The 20,102-nt window shown below is 45.2% G+C and overlaps 1 protein-coding gene across 2 annotated transcripts; it reads right to left on the reverse strand.

The window, feature by feature from the left end:
* Positions 1-1,099: 1,099 nt before the first annotated feature.
* LOC101968920 (eotaxin) lies at positions 1,100-14,759 on the reverse strand. Of its 2 annotated transcripts, none has more exons than XM_013359770.4 (3): positions 14,626-14,759; positions 13,770-13,884; positions 1,100-1,691 (listed from the first exon to the last, which is right to left on the reverse strand). In XM_013359770.4, exons 1-3 carry the CDS (start codon positions 14,699-14,701, stop codon positions 1,583-1,585), a joined length of 300 nt encoding a protein of 99 aa, XP_013215224.1. In that variant the 5' UTR covers positions 14,702-14,759; the 3' UTR covers positions 1,100-1,582. The 2 variants fall into 2 exon arrangements, with proteins under 2 accessions (XP_013215224.1, XP_021583850.1); XM_021728175.3 differs by lacking the exons at positions 13,770-13,884; positions 14,626-14,759 and adding exons at positions 2,112-2,223; positions 3,365-3,531.
* Positions 14,760-20,102: the final 5,343 nt, after the last annotated feature.

The following is a 20,102-nucleotide window of genomic DNA, read 5'->3' on the forward strand; positions in this document are numbered from 1 at the left end:
CTCTGTGGAGTTTGGGGAGTTTCCTGAACCAGTCCTACTTTCCCCCCGCCCTAACACAGAGCATCTCACCCTGCCTTGGCCTTACCTTCTTACCTTACCTTCTCCCCACCCGGTCTACCCATGCTTTGGTCCATGCACAATGGCCTCTTGCCTATCTGTTGTGGTATTGTGCTAACACATCTCTCTTTCCTCCCAATTAGGCACGTTAGCTACCTGCTGTTCCTGGGGAACTCTGGTCATGGTCCTTCTCTCTCCACTGAATTGAAACTTTCAGTGTCTATAATCACTAGGGTGACCTGGTGCTCCAGTTTACCTGGGACCATTCTGATTTACATCCATTGTCCAAGAATAAATTGTTTATAAGCCTACCTTGTACTCTGAAGAGAATCCTATTTTGGGGATACAAATGCTATGCTCACCTTACTTATAATTATCTGAATGGAGCTCAAACCCTCCACTCTGACAGGTGGCCCTCGAACTTCTTTCCAAGTTTCCCAACGTGGTGCACATTCTAGCTCTAACACTTTGGCTAGGCATCCACCCAATCTGACCAACATGCTCATCCCTACTTCTAGGCATTTGTTCAAAGAATATCTCTTTCTCTTCCTGCACTGATATGTCTCTCACTCCACTCCGGTCTCTCCTCCAAGAACTCGTATGAGTTCCATTCTGCTTTGAAGTCTCCACCCAAACCTCTTGCCAAGGGTCCTCTGGGCTTCCGCTGATTTCTCAATGTCTGTGGCCTCTGTGTAGGTTGGAAGACAGAGCCGTCAGGTCAGGGAGTGGGAGAAGATTGTTGTAATGGGTCACAGGAGAAACTTGGGGCAAGTTTGAAGTGGGTGAGGAAAAGAATTTGGCGGCGGGGGTGGGGGGGGCGGGGGTGGGCGCTCCTGCAGAGTAAGTGACTAAACTAACCTGAGTCTGGGAAATGGTGCTGGGGGCAGAAATCCGAGAGTATGAATGGGCCTTGAGTCTCATTGAAGATCAGCCAAACCAAAGGGTCATTTGCTTCACAACCAGACCTTACACCCCACAGCTGTCTTTACCCGCCCCCCCAGCTCAGTGTGAATCTCCCTCCCACACCAAAATACACAACCGCTTACCGTAATGAAATTTATATTTATCTTATATATTCCTTTAACAATATTTAACTTTCATTGAACATTGTGCATTGTGAATTAAACTTAGGTTTGTGAGAGCAGCGTCCTCCTAAAAATACACAGCATTTCACAATGATCATCTTTTCCAGGACCCTTACAAGAATCCAGGGAGGTAGGCAGGAGAGGAGTCTCATGGTTCACCCTCACAGGGGAACTCGCTGGGGCTCACAGAGGGCGAGCGATCGACTCAGAGCTTTACATTTAAAAAATGACATATTCATTCTTAAACATTCATAGAAGATACATTTAAAAAAATTCCAATAACTTAAATATAATGTGTTTTTAATTACATAATAAGACCCATTCCTTTGCGTATGATAATGAGATTATTTCAGAATGCATCATAGGAAGGGAAGCTGAATCCAGCATTTCTCCATCTCTGAGTTTCGTCTCAGTCTCTGGTTTAGTCTCCAAATTGGTGATTACTGTGGCGTCGGAGTTTGGAGTTTTTGGTCCAGGTACTTGATGGCGTCCTTGACCCACTTCTGCTTGGGGTCAGCGCAGAACTCCTTGTCCTGTTTGGTCTTGAAGCTATGGGAAGGGAGCAAGAAATTAGAACGATTCTCCTTGAACTTGAATCTCTGCCCATTGGATTCTGCACCCTCGGGGATTATCTGCTACAGATCTTTTTGCTAACGGGGTTGCTGGGTTATTTGCTAAAGGGGTAGTTGTGGAAGAACAACAGGGGGCAGAGGAAGGACTGGACTCTGGGGTAGGCTGCTGCCCTTGAAGGCCCCGTAAAAACCATCTTTTCTCTTACTCCAAGGACCAAGTCTACCCTGAACAAGCTCCCGTGCAGGGAACGGAGGGTGAATGTTTTCTGTTGGGAAAATTCATGGATTAGATTACAAACTGAGCCTGTGACTCCAAGGAATTCTGACGCAGTTCTTCTTGACTCGGTGCCCTGGGCAGGAGTTTTGGTCTGGGGGAGGGTGAGCTCATTCTACTCACATCACGGCTTTCTGGGGACACTTGCTGCCGGTGATCTTTCTGTAGCTCTCCAGGCGCTGAATGGAGAACTTCTTGTTTGCCACGGTAAAGCAGCAGGTAGTGGGGACAGAAGCTGAATTTGAGAAGAGGGAAAGAAAAACAGAAAGAATGAGCCACTCGTGGTAAGTGAGGATTCTCCAGCATGACTCTGTAAAGACGGAAAGAAGTTAGGAGAAAGTGAGGACGTGGAAGAGGTGGAGGCTCCTTCATTCACTGTGAAAGGTTCTGCCTCTACCTTGACACGGATCCCTCCCTATGGTGGGAACCCATCACCTCTGCCAAGAATACAGACAAATTTGATCAAGGTGCTAGGTTCCCACTCTTTCCTGATGAGAAGCCACCTGGCTTTGTGATGGTCACCAGAATGTCCTGCAAATATTCTCAGTTCTCTGCTTTCTGGACACGGGAGAGACTGACACTTCTTGACCACTCTTTTGGGGTTGGAGCCATTACTAGTTTTGACCAATAAGGGAGAAGACGGAGTGACCTGTGTCGTTTCTAAGCAGACATGTTTTGCCACTGAAGCTCCTTAAGAGCTTTTCTTCTTCATCACCTTAACTGGTTTAGGGTCCTGAGGATGTAGTTAGAATCCTGAGCCCATGCATTACTGACATTTGGTTATAAATGAGAAATTGACCCTTTTTGAGTGAATTAATTGTGTTAGGCCATGGGTAATCAGGATTGTTTGTTACTGCGGCATGCATGAGCTTATTGAAACTAATACACTAATACTTCTTCAGAGGATGGGAAGATGAGTTATGGCCCAAACACCTAGATATGCTCCCCAAGCAGATTCAAAATGAATCACCTCCGGAGGGTGCCCTGGTACCTCACCGCCTTCTAATCCATGTTTCTGAAAGCTCTCTTGGAGTCTAGCAAAACTTCTAGGCTTGAATCAACAGATTTATCCCCCTTTACTACTATCAAAAATGCCCACCATGCCACACCAAATCCTGTGAGGACAGCTGGTCAGGGATGCACCCAGCATCCGTCAATGCTCACGACAAAGAAAGAGCATGGGAACTTGCCTCAGTGGCCAGACTGCCAATTCTGGCTCTTCCATGGGCTGGATTTGGGGCTGGGAGTTCTTATCTGCTCAGAAACCTGTTTTCCCATGATTAAAATGCAGAATTTGCAGGGAGTCTCTGACGATTCTTTCTGACCTGATGGTTCTGAAGGTGCATAGCTTTCCTGGAGGGAAAGAGGGGGCTTACCTGGCTGAGCAAGCACCTGCATGCTGAGGATGGCTGCTGTGAGCATCAGGCACAGAAGCACGGCAGAGACCTTCATGGTGGTGCCAGATGAGGGCTTTGGTGTGAGAGGTGGAGGTGTCGGGGTTGGTCTCAGCCTCTCTGCTCTTGTGGCTGTTCTGCCTGCTTTTATAGGGAGCAGAGTGGGTGGGAGCTTCCAGGGAAGCCCTTGCCTACACGGGGTCAGAGTCAAGTCATGTTGAAGGGAAGATTCTCAACAGCTGACCACACTCTGGCTCTTGAGAAAAATTGCAAGATAGAAGGAAGCAAACTTGTGGGTGGGATTTGGCACCTGTTTCATGAGGATTGAGAAGGAAGGGCGTATGTGATTATGAAATATTATTCCACATCTGCAGGAGAGCAAAGAAACTAACAGCATAGGAAAGCAGTGGATTTAAGAATGCCCCCTGGTCCCTGTGTTCACCTTGTGATCTTCAGAGTTCGGGAAGACAGGAAGGGACCCTCAAACTTTTGCAGGGTGCTCACTCATTTGCAAAAGAGCGATTGCTCAGCAGAACTTAGCTTTGCTGGGTCTGCATGACCCAGGGAGGATAGCACAGGAGAACTTCACCCCTGTGACTTAATCCAGTGGTCGTAGAATCCTAATGCCTTGGGGTTTAGTGTTAAGGACCATCAGAACAAGATCGTTCCTATTGATTTTGACTGCTGGTGCCTTTTAAAATGATTCACTTAGCTGATAAAGACCTTTTCCAAATGAAATCAAGACAAACTTCTATATATCCAATATACTATCGTGTAGTGGGTCTGTTTGCAGCAGAGGAGGTGGCCCCTGTGCCCTCACACCCCAAAGATTTCAAGGAACACAATTGGAAAAGTTTACTCCTAGTTTACTCTCACTCCCTGAGCATGCATTGCAGACAAGGAGTCTGATGGCTTGAAGACATCAAAGAAACAAGGAACACAAGAACCTGTACGTACTGCATTGTGTATAACATTGTGTATAACCAAGTAGGAGAGGGTGCAAGGAGGGGTAAAGTCTTTATTGAGGCAATTGCAGTAATTACAGCTTGAATACTGGTTGGAGGCCCTGCCTGGCTGTTTTCTGGCTTTTCCCACACACCCCAGGATGCAATTGATTGATGGGTAAAGGTTGCACAGATAGGTGTGTTAAGAAGGGTTCCGAGGACTTGCCTTGAGTTAATAGAGGACAGTATTGCAGTTCACTGGTTATTTCTGTCATGGGCAAAGGGTTTAGAGAGTCCCCTTAGTGGCTTACAAGGTTTCTAAGCACCCATCTAGAATAACTAGAATGCAATTCCCTACAAAGGGATCGAGTCGAGGCCAGAACACTTGGCCTTCCCTGGTTTTTGTTACTCCGTTCCAAATGGGATAGTCTAGTGGAGACAGTGAATCCAAGATGCCCGAGTTTGGGTGATGGCCCTGCCTCTGACAAGCTTGGAGGCCACGGTCACCACACCTCTCCACACACTGCCAGGTTAAGATGGGGATAATAATCTTTCCTAACTTTGAGGGCTGTCATGTGAATCTAATGAGTTTATACACACCACACACACACACACACACACACACACACACACACACACACACTACTTAGAAAAGCGACCAAATCTCTGTAGGTACCGATTAATCGGAAGTTAACAGTTTTTATTATTAGGAAATGGGGGCAGATGGGTCGGGTCGGGGGTACTAGAAAGAGACTGAGAGTGTAGGCAGATGGCTTTCTCCATACGTTCTCCAAACTTCCTATTGCCTCCAAGTAAAGACGTATGCTCGTAGGGACGGTTTCCAGGAATGAACGAGTTGCACATTTGGGAGACACGAGGGAGGTATCAGAAATTGTGTCGTGAATATAAATTTGGAAGTTTCTTGACCCTCAGAGGTTCTTGGCTGACGTGGGTGAAGTATTATGTGGGCCTTCGTAGGAATGATTTCAGAGCTCATCTGGGAGCTGAGAAGCTCCTATCCGTGAGTGACTTCCTATATTTGTATTATTCTCCCTAAGTTTTTATCTGAATTCCAGAAACTTGGTGGGTCCCTCTCAAGGCACCCAAGTTCACCAGCAGCTGCTCCCTCTAGTAGCCTGGCTGTCTCTAACCACGGGGCTGGCTGGAGCCGGCTGTTCTTATCTGTCTCCTTCCAGGAGGCTTCTCCTTCAGCAGTGACCTGGGATGAACCCACCTCTCACTCCTCAGATCTGGTGTCTGATGAATGGCAGGCCTTGGTCAGGACCCACTCTGAGATCGGCGTCCCCCACGGAGAAAGCAAAATCTTGGCCTGAGAGCTTTTCAGGGAATGGTGGGAGATCAGCAGGAAAGGGTGCCAGGAATCGGGGCTCCTGGCTTTGATTCGTACGGCTCCCGATTTCCCTGTGCTATGATAAAGCCAAAGACAGACTTGGAAGAGACACAGACGTTTATCCCAACCCTCTCTTGGAAACAACAACCACAAAAGAGTAAAAAGCCCAGATCGGGGTGGTGGGTGGGTTGGGGGGGGGACCAGAGTCGGGGAGTCCTGAAGCCTACTTCATGTGTTTGGGCAGAGCTCTTTTTTGGAGCCTCTGCCTTTTGACTCTGTCTTGGGACACTTTTACTGTATTGTAACTCTCACCTCTGTTTTTCCTTGGGGCAAAACCAGACCCGGAAAGAGCTGACTTCTGTCTATCTCAAAGGTCACAGAGGCCATGTCTGCAGTTTCTCGTCCCTCTTGGAAAAAAACTACCCCATAACTCTACATTAGTCTAAGACTTCTATGAATGTGTCTCGCAAATAGCAAGTTGTCACCAAGAGCACTAACCTACACAGCACGTGCACGACTCTGTAGTACTCTGTTTTCACAAGGATTGGCTTATTTCATCCTCCCAGGAAACACCAAAGTTAAAGTCCATTTCTAAAAGGAGAATACAGAAACTCAGAGAAGTTAAGTCTCTTCCTCTTCTGTGAAATCATTTATGAAAGCGGAGCCTGCTCCCCAGGATTGCCTTGAGGCTTGTTTGTTTGAAATAATTCTTTCTGTAACAGGATCTCACGATCCTTTCACAGCCATGGACTCCCGCTCTCCTGCACAAAGGCAGGCGTGGAGGCACACAGGGCCGTAGCTATTTCGCTGGAAATAGGTCACCGGGAACGCTGGCTGACCCCTCCGGAACAGCAGCAACCATCTCGGTGGGCTCGCGGCAGCACATCTGTTTTATGAGCGTGTGACAGCCAGATGTTGCTAAAGCAGCTTGTCACAAGTGCGCTCCCCCAAGGCGGGGGGGGGGGGGGGGGGCTCAGAGGCTCAGCGTGCATAAACTCCAGCGGTCCCTTGGAACGTGTGGCCTCCAAGTTCACGGAGGCCAGAGAAGAGCGGCTTGGTCACTGTGTAGGAAATTCTAAAGAAGCCAGCTGTGGAAGCGGTCAGGTCACTTCTGCCTACATGCCCTGGACGTAAGCTCATCACATGACTTTGCTGTGACTGCCAGGGACCCCCGAGGAAGGATGAGGAAGCACTTGAGCACCTGGTGAGGACGAACAGTTTCTATCGCAGTCTGCCCTCGGCTCACCTCTTAGGCACGGAGGACACAATTGACCCAGTCAAAAGAGAGATGACCAAACTCCCACGGACTCCTTCAATCCACCTAAGTCTATGGGATTTCTTGACGGAGGCTTTTGGATGAGGATATGGACCCACCTTGTCCTGGGTACCAAAGGGACAGGTGATTTATATCGAATGCAGCTAGTTTCCAAAGGCCAGAGTCCTTGCAACCGGGGCCATCCCGGGGGTGGGCGGTGGGGGTGGAGTTGAACTCTGTAATCCATCCTGTGACCCTCAGGCAGATGTTATATAACCACTAGGCTTGGTTCCCCTTTCTGGGGAAGCTCTCTGTCTTTGTGATCCTGACTCCCTGCTTGCCCTGTGGAGGCCCCACTCATTTCCCGTTCTTCCCCTTGGGTGCCTCTGAGGTGTGTGGAAGAGAACCTGCTCCTCTAGGGGGCTCTGCAGCCTCTGAGGACTGCTCGCTGAGCGTGGAGTTGATTTTCATTTTGAATCGTCCATGCCTTTTTTTTTTTTTTTTTGGTCCAGACTCTCTTGTGGTTTCAGGATTGTTCTCTTAATGACTAAGAGGTTTCTCATCTGTTTGTATCCAGTCACCTCTGTGTGTATATTATGCCATCTGTCACAGTTCAAGTTTCTTACCAGATGTACTTCTCAAATTACTTCTCTGCGTTCTCTCTCTCTCTCTCTCTCTCTCTCTCTCTCTCTCTCTCTCTCTCTCTCTCTCTCTCTCTCTCTCTCTCTCTCTCTCTCTCTCTCTCTCTCTCTCTCTCTCTCCTGAATGAGGCTGTTAGGCTTGAAACATCACTTTTTTTTTTTCCTGGACTTGTATTGCTGAATTTTAAAAAATTCTTGAATATCTTTCTCTTAATGTTTGGAACCAAGACACAGATGGCTTTTCCAACAGTGTTAAGACCTTGAATTTGTAGATGTTATTCATTCTCTCTCTCTGTCTCTCTCTCTTTCTCTCTCTCCCGCCTCCCTTTTCTATTTCAAGAACAGGAGATTTTTTTTTTCCCTCTGAGCTCTTCTCCTCTGGCCTTGACAAATTCAGACATAAACAACCAACATACTATTAATATACATTTTCAAGTTCCTCTCTGCAGCTACAGTTTTAGCAGACAGGACCTGACAGCTTTGACAGTTTGTAACATGAAGCTTCATCTTTTCAACCTGAGAAATCAGCTTCCTCACGGCCTGCGGTCCGATGTCTAGTCAGGGTTTACGTCATGACCATGGTCCCAGGTCCCCTGTTGTTCAGGATTAAGCAAGGCTCCCATCTTCAGCGGCTTGACACCACCAATGTTCTTTTCTCTTGTCACGGTTCAAGGTAGAACTGGTGGCTGTCCCCAGAGAGATGGACTGCTTCCACCTGGAAGCTGGACTTCATGGAACATTTCTCTCAAGGCTACCGTGATGGGGGTAGAGAAGGCTGGAAATGTAAGTTGTTGTAGGGACTCGGTGTGGAAGTGTCGTACATCATCATTTAGATGCTCACCCAACTGATTGTATATAATTAAGTCATGTGGACTCCCAAGCAAATGCAATTTTTAAAATTTTAATATCTTAAAAGTTAATTTATTATTACTTTTATTATTATTATTTTGGTACTGGGGATTGAACCCAGGGGGTGCTTAACCACTGAGCCACATCCCCAACCCTTTTAATTTTTTTAAATTGATTTATTTATCTTAATTAGGTATATATGACGGCAGAATGCATTTTGATTCATTGTACGCAATTGCAGCCCAACTTTACATTTCCGTGGTTGTACACAATGTGGCGTCAGCTCAATTCACAATAGCTAAACTGTGGAATCGACCTAGATGCCCTTCATTAGATGAAGGGATAAAGAAATTGTGGTGTATATATATACACAATGGAACATTAATCCTCATTAAAAGAGAATAAAATCATGGCATTTGCAGGCAAATGGGTGGAGTTGGAAAATATAATGCTAAGTGAAGTAAGTGAATCCTAAAAACCCAAAGGCTGAATGTTCTTTGAATGTTGATCCATAACAAGGGGTGGGGAGGGATGGGAAGAATGATTGGGCAAAGGGGAGGGAGGGGAGGGAGGGAGCATGGGGGCAGGAAAGATGGTGGAATGAGATGGACATCATTACCCTGGGTACATGTATGACTGCACATATGTTTTTTTTATTATTATTATTTTGAGACAGGGACAGAGTTTTGCTAAGTTGCTTAAGGTCTCATTAAGTTGCTGAGGCTGGCTTTGAACTTGTGATCCTCCTGCCTCAGCTTCCCGAGTCACTGGGATTACAGGCGAGTGCTGCTGTGCCAGGATTTTAATTTTTATTTTTTATTGGTTCTTTTTAGTCATACATAACATTGGGATTCATTTTGACATGATTATAAAAGCATGAAATATAGTTTTCTCTCAGTCCCCAGAACTTCCCCTTTCTCTCCCCTCCTCCCTTCTCCGTTCCCTTCCCTCTTCTGAGTTTTCTGTATTAGTTTTTGCTTTTTAACAGTGTCTTGTGGATGGACATAATGGTGAGACTCACTGTGGTATATTAACATACGTATATAGGAAAGTTAGGTCAGGTTCATTCCCCTGTTCTTCCCTTGTTCCATCCCTCTTCCCTCCCCCTCAAGCCCCTTGCAGTATTCCATGGAACGTTTTCTATTTTGATGGAATTCTCCCTTTCCCTTTCCTTTTATCCTCCACCCCTTATTTTGAACTAGCCTCCCCATATCAGAGAACACATTCAACCTTTGACTTTTTAGGTCTGGCTTGTTTCACTTAGCATAATAGTCTCCAGTTCCATTCATTTTCTGGCAAATGCCATATTTTTTTTCTTCTTTACGGCTGAATAATACTCCATTGTGTACATATACCACATTTTAAAAAATCCATTCATCCAAATTGACGGACATCTAGGTTAGTTACATAGCTTGGCTGTTGTAAATTGTGCTACTGTAAATACTGATGTGGCTGTATCCCTGTAGTATACTAATTTTAAATCTTTTGTTGGATATATACCAGGAGTGGGATAGCTGGGTCATATGGTATTCCATTTCTAGCTTTTTGAGGAATCTCCATACTGCTTTTCAGAGTGGTTGCCCTAATTTTCAGTCCCACCAACAACATATGAGTGTACCTTTTATTCCACATTCTTGCCAATACATATTATTACTTATATTCTTTTTTATTAATTTTTTTTAGTTGTAGTTGGACACAGTACTTTTATTTTATTTTTATGTGGTGCTGAGGATGTCCCCAGTGCCCGAAACATGCTAGGTGCTGGGCTCTTCCACTGAGCCACAACCCCAGCCCCAATTATTTATATTCTTGATAATTGCCATTCTGACCAGAGTGAGATGACATTCCAATGTAGTTTTTCCCCCCTAATTGCTAGAGACATTGAATTTTTCTTTATGCATTTTTTGGCCATTTGTGTTTCCTCTTTTGAGAAAGGTCTGTTTAATTTCTTTGCCCATTTATTAATTGGGGTTATTTGGCTTTTTTTGATGTTAATATTTTTTGGTTCTTTTTATGTTCTGCATATTAATGCACTATCTGAGGAGCAGGTGACAGAGATCGTCTCCCATTCTGTAGGCTCTGTCTTCTTCACGCTCTTAATTTGCTGTGCAGGAGCTTTTAAATTTGATTCTATCCCACTTGATGATCTGGGGTTTAATTCTGGCACTTTAGAAGTCTGGTTAAGAAAGTTGGTTCCTGTGTCAACATGTTGGAGCATTGGGTCTATGTTTTCTTCCAGCAGATGCAGGGTTTCTGGTCTAATGCGTAGTTCTTTGATCTACTTTGATTTGAGTTTTATGCAGGGTCTGAGAGAGGGATTAAATTTCACTCTGCTACCTATGGATTTCCAGTTTTCCTAGCACCATTTGTTGAAGAGGATATCTTTTCTCCAATGTTATGTTTTTGGCAACTTTGTCTAGTATCAGATAACTGTATACACGTGGGCTTGTCTCTGTGTCTCCTATTCTATTCTGTTGGTCTCTAAGCCTGTTTTAGTGCTAGTTCCCTGCTGTTTTTGTTACTGTATCTCTGCAGTAATTTCAGATCAGGTATTGTGATGTCTCCAGCAAGACGGTGGGTTGCACACCGAGGGTCAGCTCACACGCGACACACTGCCTATAATGATGCTAATAAAAAGTCTCTTTCTTAAAAAAAAAAAAAAAGACTCTTTTTGCTCAGTATTGCTTTCACTGCTCTGGGTCTCTTATTTTTCCAAATGAATTTTAGAACTGCTTTGTCTAGTTCTGTGAAAAATGCTGTTGGTATTTTGGTGAGTTTTGCATTAAATCTATATAACGCTTTTGGTAGTGTGGCCATGTTGATAATATTAATTCTGCTGTCCAAGAACATAGGAGGTCTTTCCATCTTCTAAGGTTGTCTTCATCTTCTTCAGTGTTCTCTAGTTCTCACTGTAGAGGCGCTTCACATCCATCATTAGATTACTTCCCAAGTATTTATCATGTTGGAGAACGTGTGAGAGCCCATGGATGTGGGCATTCACATTCACTATTACCTTAGGACTGGTGTGTGCCTAACGACCTCGTCTAGCAGGTGGGAAAGGTCAAGCAAAAGACAAGGAAAAATGATTTAATGGGAATTTTTGCAGCGGTGACCAAAAGACCTGTCAAGGACGATTTTATAGGAGGAAAAGTTTGTATGGCACTCACAGGTTTCAGAGGTCTCAGTCCATAGAAAGCCAACTCCATGGCTCTGTGTCTGAGTGAGGCGGAACATCAGGGCAGACGGTGTGAAGGAGGAGAGCAGCTCAGGATGTGACAATTGGGAAGCAGAGAGAGAGAGCTGCACTTTCCAGGGACAAAATCTGTACCTTAAAGACACAACCCCCCATGCACCACCTCCTCCGGATTCACCCTACCTATCTAGAGTTACCACCCAGTCAATCTATGTGAGTGGAGTAAAGCAGTGATTAGGTTAAAGCTCTCATTACCCAATCATATTTCCTTTAAAACTTCCTTGCATTGTTTTACACATGAGATTGGGGAGAAATCTCATACCCAAACTGTAACAAAAAGATACACTTCTTTGTCTAAGTCAGTGGGCATGTCCAGAGAGTACCTTAATCCAATAGAGAGAAAATAAGGGAACTTCAGAGTGGCCCCCAGACATGATAGAGAACTAGTTAAGAAGGTAGAAGCAGCACCTTCCTCACCCAGCACTCCGTATCAGAATCTTTGGTGATGGTGCTGCACATCTGTATTTTTCAAAGTGTCTAAGTGATGTTGAGGTCCATAAGAGAGCATCCATCTACTGCAATCTCTATGGCCCAGTCACGTAAGTAACTTTTCCAAGTTTACTAGGCACGTTAGTGGTACAACCCCTCTAATCATGGAATCCCTCTGTTCCTGAAAACCCTGTCTCCAAGAACTTTTGTTGCAAGCTGTCAAGGGTTTGTCAGTGCTCTCTGTTGGAGTGCAGGGTCTCCTCCCTCCCTGCTTCTCCCTAATCTGTAGAGATGGAAACTTTATTTATTTTTTTAAAGATACCTGGCTCCAGATGCAGAAGGGATTTCTCAGTGCAAGTGATGTTTGTGATAGTCTGGATTGGGTGATGGAATACAAGTGGACAACCAGCCAGCCAGCCAGGAGTCTGACGCAGTAAATAAGGGGAGATACTTTTGTGATGGAGAGAAAAGTAACAACTTGAGAAAGGAAGGAAGGTGTCTAAGCCAACAGCTAAAGCTGAAGGGTGTCAGATGGAGCTGTGGAGTTGGCTTAGCCTGGCCCCAGCCTGCCCGACTCTCCTGTACCAGTCATCTTGGGGAAGACATGTCCCCAGGGGAAAGCCCTGAGGCTACCTATTCTTTTTTTCTTTCACAGCCCAAGCCCCACCCTTGGCAACCGTACCCTCCTCTTTGCCACCCCATCCGTCTCTCCAGCTTGATTTTATTCCTTAATAAGCCGTCAAAGTCAGGTTTTATACAAAAATATATTTTATGTGAAAATGCGAAAGTGATACCCACATAAATATTCCATTTTTGAAATAACGCTACGATTTCATTATCACAAAAATTTTAAATAATAAATCCTTGCATTGATTCTTGCGAGGTCCTTCATGATACTTGCAGCAAGGCAGGTTCACATTCAAAACACACCAACATCCATGACAGGTTAAATTAAAATATGAATAACTTTGAAAACATGACTTAGGAAAAAAAAATTAAGGGTCCACCTCATTACCCACCACTCGCAGCCCTTCCTTAGAACTGGAATAAATTAATCTCAGAGCAATTCTCAAAAAAAAAAAAAAAAAAAAGGACGGAGGATGCAGATGGGTTGCTCCTCCAGTCCCGGCCTGAAGCCGTTCAAGGGTCTTGGGTTTTCTTGTCCAGGTGTTTGATGGCGTCCTTGACCCACTGCTGATTGGAGTCAGCACAGATTTCCTTGTTCAGTTTGGTCTGGAAGCTGTGGGGGAGAAAGGGCTCCATCAGATGGGTCACCCCGAGGACCCCCCTGGATGGCTCACCTGCCTGGCCCCTGAGCTCCAGGGAGAGGGGACTGTCCTAGGATGGAGGAGGTGGCAGGCAGAGGAAGGGCCTGCAGTGGGGGGAGGTGGCAGCAGCTGCTTCTGTGGACCCAGAAGAAACCCCCTTGTCTGGATGAAGGGACCAAGCTCTGAACTGAAGCCTGGAAAGGGAGCAGGGAGTGGAAGTTACTTTCCTCGGAGGGACTCCCCTTTTCCACTGGGAAAGTTCTGAGATTCTGTGGGAGATGCTCTAAGCATCTGAGTGTCTGGCTCCAACTGGGTTGGATAACGCTCCTCCCCGCCTCCGCCCCCAGGGAAGGACTTAGGGCTGAGGGTTGAAGGTGGTTGATCAGAGGCCACTCACATCACAGCTTCCCTGGGACAGGTGCTGCTGGTGATCCTGGTGTAACTCTTCAGTTTCTGCACGGAGACCTTCCGTCTCCGGGTTTCAAAGCAGCAGGTGGAGATGTTGATCCCATCTGCAATGCAACAGGAAAAGGCTCAGGACAGGGAGTGCTGGGTCATTCTGGAAGCGATGCAAGGGATGGTAAGAAGGAGTCAGTGGGGAGGGAGAAGTTGAGAGAAGAACCCGCCCATCCCGAGTCGGATGGGTCTGAGGTATCCCGTAAACGCTCTCCATGTCATGGGCTATGAAACGGGAGCAGATCCTCACCAACTGACAGGCACAAGAGAAACTGACTGAACACTATGGTTGTTGCTGGGAGGAGGTGAGATAATAAGCCAATCTCCTGTAGTAAGGGGACTCATAACTTAGGCTCTGAGAAATCTGTGCCTGCAGGTGAGCTTCTGGGATACCAGCCATCTCTGCAGGGCCTCTGTCTCTGGGAGCTGGGCTGGGGGATGCACAGACCAGGTTCTGGGTCTCCTTCCAGCCTCCCCTGTATCTGGAAATACCCTGCAGGCTACCACCAGGAGGCCCCTCTCTTTGGATCACCCAGGATTACTGACAGCCGCTGGGCAGTAACTCTGGGCTGTAGCTCTGGGCTGTAGCTCTGGGCATGTTTCCAGAGCTGGGATTCTAGAGCAGGCTCTGCCCAGGAGCAGCTGTGTGATTGGGCTCACTCCTGGCCTTCTCTGAGTTGCCTGATCTTAGAAAAGCAGCTGCTAAGGTGAGGCAATGGGTACCCCCTGGGATGTGCTGGGCATGATGACCCAGAGATGGGGTGGTGTGTTTCAAGGTGGAGGGGGCAGGGTCTTACCTGGCTGAGCAAGCACGGGAATGCAGAAGGCGGCTACTGTGAGCATCAGGCACAGAAGAGCTGCGGAGACCTTCATGGTGAGGAGGATGAGAGAGAGAGAGAGAGCTTCAGCCTGGGAGTTGGAGGTTTCTGAGTTGTTCTGAGCTCTCTGCTCTTCGGGTGGCTCTGTCTCTGCCTTTTATAGGAAGCAGACATGGAGTATAAAGGAAGGGGTGTGGAGAGAGAGCTTTGTTATTCAGAATGAATCACAGAATGAATTACACAGGATGGTGTAATATATCGGGGCCAGCATGCTGCCCTGGGGTGATGCTAGGACCTGGGAGGTGAAAATGTGGGTTTAGGGACGGGGTTGGTCTGTTTCCATCCAAGACTAGGAGAGGTGGGTGAGGTGGGGGCTGTGCCCAGGCAGACCAGGGTGTGTGATTTACACCTGTTCTCATAAGCTCAGCTTCTTTGAAATGAAACAGTTTCTGTAGAAACAGGAAGGAAGAAATCATACCTTGTCTGGCTGAGCAAAGCACTTGGGTGCCGAAATCAAGAAAATGACAGAGATTCCCGCATTTCTTCATTCTAGTCAGCACCCCTTGGACTCTGGAGTCTAGAAAGAGGCGTTCCAACTTTGGCTGGATTCCAGAATGAACTTAAAACACTTTTCACTCAAAGTCTTGATGGCTTTCTAAATCTCAGAGGAAAAGAGTATAACAGAACCTGAGCGGAAAAGCAGAATGCAGTTTGCATTGGAGAATAGTACCTGAAATTGTAGTGCCTATCTAGCAATCCACGACTCTGCCACGGTGCATCTGAAGATAGTTTTGACTTACAACAGAAACCGTCAGTCATTTTGCTCTCAACTTCGAGGGGTTGACCAGTCTCGGCTCGGCAGCACTTGCTTAAGGTGCTTAGTGTCTTTGCAGTTAGATGTTGGCTAAGGCTGGGGTCAGCACGAAGCTTTTATTTAGTGTTCACTGTCTGGTCTGGAAGGACATTAACAGCTGGTGGTTGTATCAGATGCAGTCCTTTAGCTCCCTCGCTTCCCACTCCTCCTTTATCCACATGCTTGGATATTTCACATAATGGTTTAAGGCTCCTCGCTGCAAGATTAGGGTACAAAGACCACACCTTTTAATGAGAGAACGTAAAATAACTTTTAGACATGTTTTACATGAGGAGCAGGTAGAGATATTAATCCCAACTGCAATGCAACAAGAAAGGCTCATGACAGTGAGCTCTGGGTCTTTCTGGAAGGGATGCAAGGGATGGTAGGAAAGAGTCAGAGCAAAGGGAAATGGGGAGGGGGTAGGGGAACTGCCCAGTATCTAGAGCTGTGGGTATATCCCAGTGGTAGAGCGTATGCTTAATGTGTATAAGGCCCTGGGATCCATCCCTAGGATGAATAAACAAACAAGTAGAAGTAAAATAAAACCTTTGTATGTTTTACAGGCTATCAGAATTTCATGGCACAACAGGGTCTTAGAATGCTGTGGTCTTCAAAATATCTGTATGAAAATATCTTTCCAAGTGAAAGAATCCAGGGAGGTCAAATGAATGAATGACATCCAAGCACACCGTCAATTTGAAGCAGAAATGGGAGATTCCGTGTCTCCCTCCCCACCTACATGTCTCAGGGATATAAAGAATACATTTAGAAAGCCATGGTCTCCTTCCTCATCTCGCAGTACTTCCCCTAGAAACGCACATCACAAGATCACCGACTGATTGCAGACGATATTCATGAATGGAGGTTTGACAAGACGCCATGCATGGCCTCTTCACACCTGTGACTGGACCCTCCATGATGGCCAGGGGATGCGAGAGAGGAGAACTTCAGTGGGAGGGCTCAGACCATCCTCTCACCTTGAACACTGACTTAAGAGAAATATCAGGCTTTTATTCTGTCTTCCACTGGACGTCAAGGTTATATCTACCTCTATGACATTGCTTCTGCGGCTAACTCTGCCAGCTTTTTTTTTTTTTTTCCAAATTTTGAATTAAACAATGACTCTCCCTCTCCCCCCTCCGTCTGGCTCCTGGTAACCTATTTTGTTTTCTGCTTCTATGAGTTGGACCATTTTGAGCATCTCACATAAGTGGAAGCTTGGAGAATTTGTCTTCTGTGACCGGCTTATTTCATTGAGCACGATGTCTCCTGAGCTCATTCCCGATATCACGGATGTCCCCATTCCCTTCCCTTTTAGAAGGGATCCCAGACAGAGGTCTTGAAGAGAGTGGCTTTGGGCCTGAGTTCAAGGTGCGTGAGTGGCTGCAGGGAGTGGTCCCGTCCAGGCCCCACATCAGCCAGTTATGGATTTGATGGCTTGTAGCCTCCTTCGGAGCACATTGTTCTAGACTTATTTGTACAAGGACCAGGGTGTCCAGGGGAGTAAGGGGAGTCAGACAAAGGCTTTTGCTGTCCAGTTCCAGGAGCGGCAATTGAGGACATGTCTCAGGGAATGACTACCCGTGTCACTTCCCAGTAATCACTTAGTCGTAACCATAGACAGCCCTTATTCTCTGTAAACCAGTTGCCACATCTCCGAAAGTAGAGACAATAAAAGTACTTTCATTTCTGAGTTATTGTGAGGAATAAATGAGTGAATACGTAAAAAAAAAAAATGCACTGGAAATAACCAGAACACGGTTCTCAGTAAGTGTATTATTCATATTAGAAAAGAATTATTATTAATTATTCATATTAGAAAAGAAGAAAGGGCACTAGACAACGAGATATTGGGTGGGGATTCGGAGAGACACCGACAGCTCCCCAAATATGTTGCTCCTAAATCTGGCTTTTCTTCAAAACTTGAATAGTGAAGTGGGGATCAGATTCCAGGAAACACCATGCTGAATAGACAAAGAGATTGGCAGAGGCTGAGGCTGCAGCTCAGTGGTAAAGTGCTTGCCTCGCCTGTGTGAGGTACTACTGGGTTCAGTCCTCAGCACCACATAAAAATAAATAAAGATACTGTGTGTTCACATACAACTAAATACGTATTTTTAATTTTTTTAATTTTTTTTTTATTGGTTGTTCAAAACCTTACAAAGCTCTTGACATAGCATATTTCAAACATTAGATTCAAGTGGGTTATGAACTCCCATTTTTACCCCAAATACAGATTGCAGAATCACATCGGATACACATCCACATTTTTACATACTGCCATACTAGTGACTGTTGTATTCTGCTGCCCTTCCTATCCTCTACTATCCCCCCTCCCCTCCCCTCCCATCTTCTCTCTCTACCCCATCTACTGTAATTCATTTCTCTCTCTTGTTTTGTTTTTTTTCCCTTTCTTCTCACTTCCTCTTATATGTAATTTTGTATAACAATGAGGGTCTCCTTCCATTTCCATGCAATTTCCCTTTTCTCTCCCTTTCCCTCCCACCTCATGTCCCTGTTTAATGTTAATCTTTTTCTCATGCTCTTCCTCCCTGCTCTGTTCTTAATTGCTCTCATTATATCAAAGAAGACATTTGGCATTTGTTTTTTAGGGATTGGCTAGCTTCACTTAGCATAATCTGCTCTAGTGCCATCCATTTCCCTGCAAATTCCACGATTTTATCATTTTTAGTGCTGCGTAATACTCCATGGTGTATAAATGCCACATTTTTTTTTATCCATTCAACTATTGAAGGGCATCTGGGTTGGTTCCACAGTCTAGCTATTGTGAATTGTGCTGCTATGAACATTGATGTGGCAGTATCCCTGTAGTGCTCTCTTTTAAGGTCTTCAGGGAATAGTCTGAGAAGGGCAATAGCTGGGTCAAATGGTGGATCCATTCCCAGCCTTCCCAGGAATCTCCATACTGCTTTCCAAGTTGGCCGCACCAATTTGCCGCAACCCGGCTGGGCACAGAATCACAAGCCACTCAAGCAGGAACAAAACTTTATTTTTAAAAAAGCCGCCAATACCCCGTGCGCGCCCTCTAGCAAGCTGGTCCATACACGTGTGTGCGTCTACTGGAACCGAGGGCCCGGACCTCCCCTGGAATTCTCCCTACTATCCTTCCCCAACCAATGGGAACTCTCCGGGAGTCCCGTAACATGAGTCCCGTAGCAGGCCGAGGTGAACAGCAGGAGTCCAATTTCCATATGAATGTAAATCTTAACATAATCATATCATCTCAATGGCTAACTGGCAGTCACCTTAACCAAAGGTGCCATGCATCATAATACTTTGCTGTGGCTCCTAGCACCAATTTGCAGTCCCACCAGCAATGTACAAGAGTACCCTTTTCTCCACATCCTCGCCAGCACTTGTTGTTTGACTTCAGAATGGCTGCCAATCTTACTGGAGTGAGATGATATCTTAGGGTGGTTTTGATTTGCATTTCTCTGACTGTTAGAAATGGTGAGCATTTTTTCATGTACTTGTTGATTGATTGTATGTCCTCCTCTGAGAAATGTCTGTTCAGGTCCTTGGCCCACTTGTTGATTGGGTTATTTGTTATCTTATTGTCTTAATTTTTTGAGTTCTTTGTATACTCTGGATATTAAGGCTCTATCTGAAGTGTGAGGAGTAAAAATTTGTTCCCATGATGTAGGCTCCCTATTTATCTCTCTTATTGTTTCTCTTGCTGAGAAAAAACTTTTTAGTTTAAGTAAGTCCCATTTGTTGATTCTTATTATTAACTCTTGTGCTATGGGTGTCCTATTAAGGAATTTGGAGCCCGACCCCACAATATGTAGATCGAAGCCAACTTTTTCTTCTATCAGACACAGAGTCTCTGATTTGATATCAAGCTCCCTGATCCATTTTGAGTTAACTTTGTGCATGGTGAGAGAAGGGGATTCAGTTTCATTTTGTTGCATATGGATTTCCAGTTTTCCCAATACCATTTGTTGAAGATGCTATCCTTCCTCCATTGCATGCTTTTAGCCCGTTTATCAAATATAAGATAGTTGTAACTTTGTGGATTAGTCTCTGTGTCCTCATTCTGTACTATTGGTCCACCCGCCTGTTTTGGTACCAGTACCATGCTGTTTTTGTTACTATTGCTCTGTAATATAGTTTGAAATCTGGTATCACTATACCGCCTGATTCACACTTCCTGTTTAGAATTGCTTTTGCTGTTCTGGGTCTTTTAATTTTCCATATGAATTTCATGATTGCTTTATGTATTTCTACAAGAAATGCCTTTGGGATTTTGATTGGCATTGCATTAAACCTATAAAGAACTTTTGGTAATATTGCCATTTTGATGATGTTAGTTCTGCCTATCCATGAACAGGGTATATTTTTCCATCTTCTAAGATCTTCTTCTACTTCTCTTTTTAGGGTTCTGTAGTTTTCATTGTATAAATCTTTCACCTCTTTTGTTAGGTTGATTCCCAAGTTTTTTTTTTTTTTTTTTTTTTTAGGATATTGTGAATGGAATGGTTTTCCTCATTTCTGTTTCCGAAGTTTTGTCACTGATATATAGAAATGCCTTTGATTTATGCGTGTTGATTTTATATCCTGCCACTTTGCTGAATTCATT

This window comes from Ictidomys tridecemlineatus, chromosome 3 (genome assembly GCF_052094955.1).
Source record: "Ictidomys tridecemlineatus isolate mIctTri1 chromosome 3, mIctTri1.hap1, whole genome shotgun sequence".
Lineage (NCBI taxonomy): Eukaryota > Metazoa > Chordata > Mammalia > Rodentia > Sciuridae > Ictidomys > Ictidomys tridecemlineatus.